Source organism: Galeopterus variegatus, unplaced genomic scaffold (genome assembly GCF_000696425.1).
Source record: "Galeopterus variegatus unplaced genomic scaffold, G_variegatus-3.0.2 Scaffold9075, whole genome shotgun sequence".
Classification (NCBI taxonomy): domain Eukaryota; kingdom Metazoa; phylum Chordata; class Mammalia; order Dermoptera; family Cynocephalidae; genus Galeopterus; species Galeopterus variegatus.
Window position 1 is genome coordinate 38,193 of NW_007735186.1, and position 12,500 is coordinate 50,692.

Below are 12,500 nucleotides of genomic sequence, written 5' to 3' on the forward strand. Positions count from 1 at the left end.
AAAATATGTGCACTTTTATTTAATTTACTCATGTGGAAAGCTACATAGAATAACCATTTTAAGAATGAAAGTCTAATTTTTGCAAATTAACCAGTCACCACTGATGAGGCATTTCAAGCTTCTTATGTATTAGCACTCCTTTTTTAGAGAATTTTATGTTTTGATTTCTAATGAAGCGATTTACAGGGCAGAGTTGAGAACAATGGATAGATAACATAAATATTTTGAGATACCTATTTCAAAACAGAGTCAAAGCCATTTTTAGTTTGCTAGGGATAAAATGGTGGATAAAAGCTTAATTTTCCCCCAAGTTATGTCTTAAGTTTGTTGCTGGTTTTATATCATTTCTTTCCCTGAGTTAGCAAAGTATAAAAAATGATTGTTACAGCTCAGCAGCATGCATGGTAAGAACTATGTAGAAGGATATAGAGATGAGATGGAAAATGTAGCTAGATTATGAAGCACTGAGTACAGGCAGTAGCAATGTTAGTTAGGGACTAAGTGCAGAGGACACCTAAGAAATATGAGCAGGGTTTCAGTACCATCTTATTGAATACAAGATGACATAAATTTTGAGGTGTTAGGAAGGAAAATTGGAGAAAAACTGGTTTATGTGTTTAAGAGATTACGTGTATTATGCCTTTCATAGAAGGCTTCTGTTTTCCATACCCTTTTCAGGATGGGAGTGGTAGGGTGTCCATGTGGGAACACTAAAAATATTTTAGGCAATGAACAAGAACGTACTAGTGTGTATTTTCTTAATGTTGGAAGCCAAAAAAGAGACAGGTGGCCTTCAGAAATTAATAGCTCTTAAAAGGCATACGGAAATATAACTTAAGGATATGTTCTTGTCAGACATTGGTGAGAAGCTGTGTTTTGGGGGTGATGTTAATTAAGAACATTTCCCTGTTGGCATAAATGTCTCACATTTTTGCCCTTGGTGCTCAGCTCACCATGAGCACAGTCAATTCACAAGGTAGTTTTTGTAAATAAAGGTTTTGGGCAAGCTGAACGTGGTCCAGAGAGATATTAACGAGAGGGCAAGGGGAAGAATTAATGAAAACACTCTTCCTGGTGGAACATAAACTGCTTTTGGACCTGGAGAATGCTTTAAAATTATTTTCCAGAAACCCTGTGGTGTTTCTTTTCTGGAGGAGATGAGATGGGGAGAAATGACAAATAGCTCCATTTTATTATTTCTTCTCTCATTCTCCATATTTTTGGTAGGGAAAATTGGACATTTATTTTGGCGATTTTCCTTCTATTTGCAGAACCAATAATTACATTTTTCGTGCATGATGCATAGTAAATACACTCAAGCATCCTCTGGCTTAAAAATAATGAGTTGATTATTTGTACATCCCTTCTTTAAAGGTAGTTAATTATATGGAATGTGTAGGCCCCCATCATCTGGTCTCTTTAAATTTTATTCTCCTGAAATTTGTTCCCAGTGTCTGAGGTATGTTAGGTTAGTTGTTGTTCAGCATTATTGGCCTTTATATATTCTGAGAAAAATAATTTTAACTTATATGGAATGTGTAGGCCCCCATCATCTGGTCTCTTTAAATTTTATTCTCCTGAAATTTGTTCCCAGTGTCTGAGGTGTGTTAGGTTAGTTGTTGTTCAGCATTATTGGCCTTTATATATTCTGAGAAAAATAATTTTAAGCTTTTAAATCATATAGATTGAAATCTCTAATTTCAGATTGACTAAAATCTCAGACTGCTAATGTTCAAGGATCTACAAAATTTTATAGCCTCTATCATTAAAAGTCTTGGCCAGCCTCAGGAGAATATTGCCTTCTAGAGAGTTATGTAAATTAGAAAATGTGGCAAATTTTTTTTTTTTTTGTAGATTGCTGCCTGCTCTGGAATTTTTCTTCCATTCAAAAGTGTGATGGTGCCATCTAGAATTATCTGTGCTTTTCAGTAAAATAAGAGTTAGATCACAGCTCTTTAGTTGGAGGAAAATGTAGCGGGTGTTCTAGTTTACATATCACTTTGCAGTTCCCCCATAGTTACATAATTGGTGTTGTGTGTGTCCATCGTAGAGGACATTTGATGCTCATTTATTAAATATGCTTGCTGGCTGCTACCACATCTTTGTTCTGGACAGACAAATTACCTTTCTCACACTGAGCTTCTACTCTGGGGAATTAAGCCTCCACCACTTTAATTAGCTTGGAAGTAGGGGGTTGCAGTTCCTAATAGACTTCAGGCTTTTAGTAAGTTAGGGAAAGGGTGAAACGAGAACTTCCTGGGAAGCTCAAAATGTCATTTAAAAACCATAAAAACCTAATATATATTATTTCATTTTGGTAATTGCAAACAGATTGTATTTGATGACTGTGTAGATTACCATTGCTAACTTAGACATTAAAGTTAGACTTGCATTGAAGTATGTTCTTTAACCTATCACAAGTCATTAACACATTACATATATTGATTTATACATTTGCAATATTTATGTAACTTTAAGTGACATAGCAGATAGGAAATAGTGAAAAATAATATCTGTATATTTGTACATATAATTTTTCATACACACACACCCCCACCCACCCACCTCTATATGTTGAGACCAGTATGCATGAATAGATGCCATATGGGGATATCAGAATAATAATGATAACTGCCAATATTTGCTCGGCTTCTATTAAGCGCCAGACACTGTTGAAAGTGCTCACATATGTATTATTTAACCATCATAACAGCCTTATTAGCCCCACTTTAAAGATGAGGAAACTGAGACACAGGCAGTTTAAGTTATGCGGTTGAGCATATTAGTCCAAAACTTACTGGGTAGAGACTTTGAATGTCCCCATTATTAAAAAAATGCCCAAGATCCCACTACTAGGAAGGATGTTACAATTCATTCCTTTTGGAAGGAAACTTGTTTTTAACAGAGTTAAGCAATTCATTGTAGAACTTAACACCAGAAACTTTCTGAGAGTCCATTTATTGTCTCATTTTCCCTGCTAGTAAAACTGCAGAAAATGTTATGCTTTAGTTCTTCACTGCCGGAGTAAGTAGCGTAGAAAGCCTCCATCAAGTCACAGTTGGAAAGTAATCTAATAAAAGAAGATTAGTGAATGTAGAGGAGAAAAAAGCCGTCATGTTTGAGTTTAATATCTCTCAAATTTAGCATTTTAGCTAAGATACCCGTTTTTATTTCTTGCAGGTCTGCTAAAAGGTCAGAGTAATGCAGAATGCGTGCCTTCATCTCAGATTTTGTTCATCACAGGTGGATCCCGTGTGTCTTCAGTAGACAAGTCACCTTTGTAGCTAGCACCAGTGCCAGCTCCATGCCATTGCACCTTCTTTAGTCTTGATTGCCCTTCCTGCATTTATTGGTGTATTAAAATGACTGAATATGAACATTAAGGACTCCATGAACCTGGGCTAATGGGAGACTGTAGAGAAAATGAAAAAAGATCCACCGGAGGACATCTTTGGGGGGGGAGGGAGCTTGGGGGGAGGGAAATGACTAATGAAGCTAATTAAAAGAAGCATTCAAATCTGCTTTCTACCCTCATTAACAATTAGCAGGGCACTGGCCAGAGTTTGTACCCTGTGTTTTACCTTAAGAACATTCTATTTGCTCTTTGTATATTTAAGTGTCGTAAGGAAACGTGTTTCAATCAAAACTGAACATGAGATAAAGGAAAGAGATGTGGCTTTTGTGATATTCTATCACAAACACTTTTATTGTATCTCTGTAAAATACAATGTATGTATGCATGTAAGTGTTCTTGTCCTAATGTTGCTACTCCCATGGCAAAGAAAAAAAAAATGAATGGAAAAAGAAAAAAAATTGGAAAAATAATCAGGCTCATAGCAGCTACTGTGTAGAAATTCCCCCCTACTTCTAATTTGCTGAATGAAGAAAAAAATCTTTTATTTGTGATATTTTCAGAGACATTTGCTCTAGTATGGTGTATTTAAATAATAAAAACTTAAAAGAAAAAATATTCAATGGAGTTTGGGTTTAAACACTGCTTTTTCTCTTCTGTATTTTGGAAGGACCTAAGTTTTTTGTTCGATAACAAGCTCACTTTAAATTTGAGGGATAGAGGGAGGTGTGTATATTTTTTTTTAGCTCTAGGCCAATAAGGTATTCTTCAAATTACTTAAACCATGCCATTTTTGGCAGAGGTACAAAGCAATGTTTCTAATGGAGTCCTTTTTATAAGTTCAGAATATTCTGTTAACAGCACTTCATTACACTTCTATATCACAGTGAATCTTTTGTGTTTATATATATATATACTTGTTTGATTCTTCAGCTATTTTGTTTATTCTTTTTTCTCAATAAGAAAGCCTTGGGTATTGATGAAAAGCATGTTAAAGAATATGGCACAACCATCTTGTTCTCTTACCAAGTTGATAGCTTTTGAAGGATATCACATTTCTAAACTGTACCTGTACATATTGTGAAGTCCTGTTATTTGTTAGGGACGCAGAGCTCTTTTATAGTGATCTTTGGAGGGTGAAACAGCCATTTCCTGGTGAGCTTTTAGACCCGTGTGGTCTGCTGCAGGATTTGTTTATTTTGTCTTCCTCTTATACTCCTCTACTGACTCTGCCTTTTGTATGTTTGTTGGAGAAGGATTCTGATTTCATTCAGTAGTATTCTTGAGATATTTAGTGCCAGTTCCAGGCAGCAGAGTATCCACAGCAGTGCCTGCATTGCCTGCAGGAGTACCCCGTGGAAAACACATAGGACAAGGACGCAGCGGACCCATGGCTGGTGCTGGCATACAAGTCAGCCTGGGTGCCGGGGCTGGCGGCCAGCCTCGTTATATGTGAGCAAATTTCAACCACAACTTCTGTCACAGGCTAATAAAACCAGGTGTGTTTATAATGCTACTTTTAATTTTCTTTTTAAAAATGGCATTTATTTTATTTTGTTCCAGAAAAGCTCCTGATACAGACCCTTTCTCTGATAATAGGAGTAGGTCCTGTACAGAAGTCTGGTTCAGCACATCACAACTCAAGTCAGTTTCCGTTAGAACTTTTGTGCTCACTTCCTGCTTTCAAAGATTCTAGGCCCCTTTCTCTGATAATAGGAGTAGGTCCTGTACAGAAGTCTGGTTCAGCACATCTCAACTCAAGTCAGTTTCCGTTAGAACTTTTGTGCTCACTTCCTGCTTTCAAAGATTCTAGGCCAGGATGAAAAATCAGTTGCTCAAACTACAAACCTGCAAATCTCCTGTGGGTGAATTTAAAAGCAGAGAGTTAAAGTGAATAGTTTTGTTAAAGCTTTATTAAAAGAAAATGAAAGGAAAAAAATAAGGTGAAGAAAATCACGTATGTAACAATATCTGAGATCATTGGGGAATTTCTCCAAACTAGTTCTGGTTCTTCCATTTGTTTCTTCTTTAAGATACTTCTTTTAAGATATTTCTAAAGAATCTTGGACTCTTCAGAATGGTAAAGGGGGAAATGGTGTTAGTAAGATTGCAAACATCTATATTCTTTTTGGCATAAGCACTCATGTTCCATATAGTATGGAAATTCAAAGGAGACGGTTAATAACTTTTAGTAAGTAATACAGTGTGGCATTTAGTGCTAAGGTCATTACAGACTTTAAATGAACTATTATATGCCAGTTCCTCAAGCACTGCTGCGTATTTAATAATGTGCTTCTAAAAGCATTTCTTAAGTTGCAGACCTATAAGATTACAAATGTCACTCATGTTAGTATAATCCACATGCAAGTGATGAAGCCTTCTCTTTGATGTGCTAAATTGGAGAAGGACTAATGGAGCTATGAATATACAATAGAACATATTTAAGTAGTAGTCTTGCTTTAGGTAAAACACTTTCTTGAAACCAGAGGCATTTCAAACAATAAAACCCAGCTCTAATGGGGATGCTCTGTGTGGATAGAAACCTACTAAAAACACTCAGGTTTATTCTGATGTGAGCAGTGATTGTGTGCAGTTCTTCCCCCAATACCAACATTGCTTAGAAAAAAAATCTATGAGCTTATTCACCTTTCATCGCTGCGTTTGTGATTTTATTAGTTAGGGAGAGCTATGCTGTTCTTTTGAAAGGACTTATTTAATATTAACCATGTCACAGAGCAAGATGGCCCCCAGTCCCTACAAGCATGTGCAATTAAAAATAAAAGCAAATGTATTTTCAGCCCTGCTGAACTCCTGATAAAAAAAATTATGTTTATGATACATATAAATGTCTCAATCATGCAAATTGTCACTCTTGCTAATGAAACAATTTTGTAAAAAGATTGTCCTCTGAAAGGGTTTAATGTTTTTTTTACCTATCTAACTGTCTGGTTAGATTTACACATCCCGCAAGGCAGGGGAACCTGAAGTGTTTCCAAACCAAATCGTTTGCCACAAGAAACTATTTCCAGCTCTTCATGATTTATTAGGAAATAGTTTAACACAGACCATAGTGTCTTATAAATACAAAATGAGAAAACTGTCACACCAAAATGAAGCCTGTGAAATTTTCATTCTCCTAATATTAACTGTATTTAAATTCTCTTTTGCCCTTATTAACACTGATATTTGAAACAACTCATCATCTAAAATGAAGCTCTTAAATTAAGTGGCTTTTAAATGTCAATATAGTAAGATTCTAATGTGCATTACTATTTATATAAAATATTTCCTAGGGCCAGTAAATTATATAACAGTGAATCCACAAGCTATATATTAAGAGTTAATGAAAGAGTTTCCATATAGCCTAAATGTTTTTAAATTGAAGAAGTGGGTTTCCAAAGACTCCTTTACACTTCACTGGGGAATTCTATCCTGGGTGCTTTCACACCTGTGACTCAGGTTGAGTGGCTGTTGGAAACACAGACCATTTACAAGTTAATGTTACTTGTCGCTTTGTTTCTAAGACTCACCTATTGTCAGTCCAGCCAAGTCACAGAAATCCTTATTGCAGTTAAATAGCAATTTGTTTCCATGAAACTGCAATTAAAGTATTACGGAGCAGCCATTTTAGATTGGCAATGCTCTGAATGCATGTTAAACAGCCAGCAACTCCCACTAACAGAGTCTCAGATCTGACTAGCAGCAAAGAGTAGCACATTCCCCGATGTTGGGTATCTAGTTAACAGGCATTTGTAGCCCTCTGCTCCCATCGTGAACATGCTGAGAGCAATGACAAGTCAGGGCTGAGTTTTGGAAGGTGAATTTGCAATTTACCTTAAGTGAATCCTGTTTTCAGTTGTACAAGAAGTGCTCTATGCTAGTAGATATGTGCATGTTTCCTAGAGGGAACATTTTCAAGTTCAGATTGATTCAGCTGAGAATGGACTGCAACTTGGAGGCCTCAGCCAATAGTGTACTACAGGTCCTGACATGTTACAGCTGCGTAAACAGGACCATTCTAACGTCTAAATCACAACTGATAAAGCATAGGATGAAAATCAATTGATTCTGTTATAAGTTCTTTGAATGACACTGGAAAGTTGTTTAATGACTCTCTGTTAGGATGGATAAGCCTGAGTTGAGCCACCAAAGTACCAATTTTACTTGTCTCCTCTGAAACAGGGCAGTACAGCCCTTCCCGAGTATTAACATCATCACCAGCAGATCAAAACCTGCTGAGGAAGGGAAGGTTCTGAACTGAATTCTTTCCGTGGATCTAAAGTTCAGGATTTGTTGAGTGAGAAAGGTGAAGTGCAAAGGTTTTACTGAAAATGCAAAACATTGATGTAAGATCCAGAGAGAGGAAAAGATTTCAGAGGAGGTGTTTTAAAATGCAATTAGCACTGAATTCTAACCAGGTTGGAAACAATCATGAGTTCATAAGAACAGGAGGCACTCACTTCCTTCGGCCTAGAAAGATCCCAGTACCTTGAATCAAAAGGTTTAAGTCCTCAACTTTTTCAAAAACAATTTTCATATTTGTAAACTTTTATCTATGTTGTTTGAGCTGCAAGTTTTTTAAAAGGAGAAAACATGAAAGAGTTTCTTCCTAAATTAATTTTTCATTTTTGGTGAATTGAATGTTTTTAAGAACTCTAAAGAGAAAATCTGAGGACAAACTGAATTTACACATGAAGATTAATTATGAAACCTGAAAAGGAAATTGATTGCTTGAGCTGCAATTGTATACCTTTTTCTTTATTTAAATAAGGTTTGGTGGGGATAGGCATGTCTTAAATTCTGCATATTTCTCTAAGACCTCTCATTCAATGTCTATCATCAATCATGGGGCTTAGCACTTGCCATAAAACTTACATCTTTGAATATGATGCTTAATATAACTTTATCTTGGAGTTGCAAAATGCTTTGCAAATATATTTATATATTAACATTTACAACGAGCAAGTACTTACACATGCTATCTCATTCAGTCCTCACAGTGATCCTCTTAATTATTTTAATTGCCTCATTTTTACAGATGAGGTAACTAAATTCCAGGGACATGACTTAGTAAGCAGGGCCAGGACTAGAGTAAGGTGAGTGGACACTAACTTTGGGTGTAAAATTTAAGAGGGGGCAAAAAACCCCCTCAGTAATTAAGATAATGTTTTAATGCGGTATTTTTAAAAATAAAATTAATGCAAAAAAATCCATGATGAACAAAATGTCACAATTTTAAGTAAAAGCAAGATCAGTATTATCTTTCCTTTTGCTTCCGCCTCTATCATGACAGGGCACTATTATTAATGCCCAAAGTGCCAGACCTGCTATTTGAACTCTGACATATTGGGCATTTTGGTAGATTGCCTTATAAATTGTTAGACTGCAACAATGGTATACTTTATCCTATGAGCTATAACTAGTTTATTTTCTCTTAAAAAGTTAAAGCATTCCATTTTATCTTTACCCAACTTGAAACGCCAAGTCGTTTAGATTGCTTGCATAGTTCAGCCTTGCTCAAAAAGAAATTTCTTTTGAGTTTTGAGCAATCCCAACTACTTCATGACGAATAATTAAGTATAATTGATAATGCTGCCCACAAGTTGCTGCTGCTGAGGAAAGGGGAAAGACTTTTGTAATCTGTTGTTTCAGAAAACAAAATGGATATACTCCACACAAAGTAGTAAATGGTGTGTTTAAAATATTTGAATGAGCTGTAGCTTGAGCCACATAAAAGGCCAATGAGTTAGATTATGTAACTTGTACAAGTATAAAAGAAGCAATACATACACACACAACAATTTTTATAGAGAATTTTTACATGCTCTAGCATGTTGTGAAAAGAAGATACGCCACAAAAGAACAAATATTTATATTTGTTATTTTAAGATGGGAGAGCACTGAGGTAATCACATGGAACAAATTATACCTTTAATTATCGCCAAACATAATTCTGAGCTGATTTTAAAAATTTTGTTGGCTGTACTTCCTATTTTCCCATTAATTGCTAGAGTCCAAAAAGATAACAAAATTTGTAAATAAGTTACTGTAACACACCATTAAATGCAAGCTGCCTTTTTTACAGAGAAAAATGGTTAAGGAAAAATGTCTACTCCACTTTAATAAAATATTCTTTGATGTTGATAAAAACGGTTAAGCAAAAGACTTTTCTTTTTTTCTTTCTTGCATGGATTCTTGACTGCAGTGGATTATGGTGCCAAAATACTAGCTCTCAAAGCTCATAATTTCTGTATATTATTTCATATAGTATCTTACAGCCCAATGGCCTTTCACAGGCTATCTTTTAATCTTTTATTCCACTATGTGCAAAATGAGACTAAAGTTATCCAATATGTTTTTTTCCAGTCTGAAGACAATTACCCTTCTCACTGGATATGGATGGATATACATATACAGATGCTTCTTGACTTACGATAGAGTTACATTCCAATAACCTATTGTCAACTGAAAATACTGGAAGTCAAAAATTCATTTAATACACTTAACCTACTGGACAGCATTCGCTTAGCCAAAACTACCTTAAACATTAGTGCTGTAGGCTAATGTAAGTGTTCAGAACACTTACATTAGCCTGCAGTTGGACGAAATCATCTAGCACAAAACCTATTTTATAATAAAGTATTGAATATCGCATGTAATTTATTGAATATTTTACCTAAAGTGGAAAACAGAATGGTTGTATGCGTACTGGAAGTATGGTTTCCACTGAACATGATTTGCTTTTGCACCATTGTAAAGTTGAAAAATCTTGAAGTGGAACCATCGTTAACTCAGGGACCATCTGTGTCCTCCTTAGGTTGTAAGGACCTGGAAAATATGCATAGATCAACACACCTATAGATTTGAAATTACAGACTACCAATAGTAAAGAGTAAGACACTATGTATCTGTTGTGTGTATTATTATGACCTAAGCTCATGAACTCAGTAAGTCAAGTCTGGTAACAACACCAAGAGATTTGCACATGTAGTGAAGCTGCAGGACCCATGCACTTAACTATGTGGTTATACTACTCTCTACAGTATAACCGAAAACCATGATACTTTCCTGTTTTTCAATGAATGCCATCTGTGCCCAGAGATGAATAATCAGTACAAGCATAGCCTGAATAGTGATGGTCAGGTTTTTAGGGGTTTTTTTGTTTGTTTTCGGCAGGGGGTGGGAATAGATGTTTATGGAATTTATAATAGATAAAATATTTTCTCTTAAAATTCTAGGCTATAGAGAAATTTCTATCATTGGAAAAAAGTGGGGGTAGGGAGAATGTAAGGAACAACTGCCCGAATAAATTGCTCTTCAAGGGAGGTTAATGGGCTGGGGTCCCTCTCTCACTGCAGATTGGGAAGAAGGTTGTGCAGGCTCCTAAACGTGCCTGCCGCACATCTCATTTCAGTGGTTTTGTCTTACTTCACTATTGTCAACAAGACCCTCTGCCCTACCCATGCAGATGCTGTTACTGTGCATGGTAAAACTCAAGCTATGTTTTTGTGTACTTCAAGCCTGCATAAGGCTGTGACATCAAGAGGTCTCAGACATTAGCAGTGTTGGCAGTTTTTAAAAGTTGATGTGATACAGCATTTGGTGACACTTCACAGGTGTGTCAGAAAGAGCTGGGGTGAAATGAAATTTGCAACAGAAAAAAAGCAGACTCCAATGTTCTTGATGAAGTTTGGGGTACCACTGTGGAAAGAAACATTGCCTCTGGTGTCTTAAAGCTACAGCCTCTGGAAATCTAATCCTTTCCTTCTCTGTGAGGGAGGCAGTGGGGGCTGGAGGAGATGGAGGGGGAAGGTTTGAGTTTTCTGACTTGTTATTGAGTAAATCAGGCAGATAACCAGGCTTGATTTTCAAAGGACAGGCAATCCTAAATGGATTGCTGACATGGGTTTTTTAGATCAGCCTTTCTTTCTTCATGGAGATGGGTGTAATTCACAAAAGTCCACCAGCCTCCCTATGCTATAAGCAATTTTTTTTTTATCCTCTTTAAGTAGTAAAGTGTGTTTTAAAATTTTTTTTAAAAGGGAGAAAAAGATTCTGGCTGGCTTAGGAGTTCTCAAAAACCAGACAATCTCTTTACTGTGGGCCAAGGAAAGGTGTAACTGTAATATATTTCTCCCTAAGTTGCGTTCTATATTTTTTGCCTGGAATTTGATTTCCAACAGGCCTACCACACGATTCAGCTTCTGGAATCCCTTGTTTTGCATGTAGATGGCATGTTAATGAACTCATTACTGTGCATTTTATTCGGCTCTGGACACATTTGTAACATTTTTCAAAACAAGATGGGGTTAGGCAGTTGTTTGGTTGGGCCTGATAAGAATTAGGTGACTTAAGTTAAAAAAAAAAATTCTCAAAACACTATCAACCTACTCAGGATTGCTGCTAGACGTTCTATGAAACAATCCCTCCCCCAAAAACACGACCTTCGATTTTCCTGCATTCCCAAAGACTTACAGATCTGCGTGCCTTTCAGAAGGTGTGTGGTCAAATTTCATTCTAAGATTAGGTAATTCTGGGCTTGCTTTTTGATTCCTTGGGTATCTATGGGCATCTTGTATATCTTTCTTTTTACTTATGTTTCTTTTTTTTTTTCTTTTTTTTTTTTTTTTTTTTTTTTTTTTTTTTTTTTTTGTATTTTTGTCTTTTGTCTTTTTCCGTGTCCGGCAACGGATCGCAACCCTCAGTGTTGCCCCCGTACCGGACCGGGGACCGGCAACGGGATCGCAACCCTCGGTGTTGCTCCCGCGCCTCGCTCAGCCAGTGAGCGGGAACCGGTCTGCATGTGGGATCCGAACCCTCGGGCGGGAGTGCCGCCGCGCTTCCCAAGCGGCGCACTATCCAGTGCGCCACCGGGCCGGCCCTTTACTTATGTTTCTGTACCATCTTACCAACCAAGGGAGAGACAGTACTCATTGTTGTATTAAGGGGAACATTAAGAAAAGTAATGATGGAATAGTTATCGTTTTGTGCTTTTTAGGAAGAAGGTGCTCATGCCTCCCCACATTCCTCTTTTGTGTTATTTTATTTTATTTTTTTAAAAAAGATGACCAGTAAGGGGATCTTAACCCTTGACTTGGTGTTGTCAGCACCACGCTCTCCCAAGTGAGCCAACCGGCCATCCCTATAT

General features: G+C 36.7%; 1 protein-coding gene across 2 annotated transcripts in view; it reads left to right on the forward strand.

The window, feature by feature from the left end:
* The window catches only part of LMO4 (LIM domain only 4), an 18,940-nt gene extending 14,970 nt beyond the window's left edge, over positions 1 to 3,970 (forward strand). For both annotated transcript variants that reach the window (XM_008593386.1, XM_008593387.1), the window contains exon 5: positions 3,181 to 3,970. In XM_008593386.1, coding sequence (XP_008591608.1) covers positions 3,181 to 3,189 — 9 coding nt within the window. In that variant the 3' untranslated portion in view covers positions 3,190 to 3,970. The remainder of the gene's footprint in view (positions 1 to 3,180) is intronic.
* The last annotated feature ends 8,530 nt before the right edge of the window (positions 3,971 to 12,500 follow it).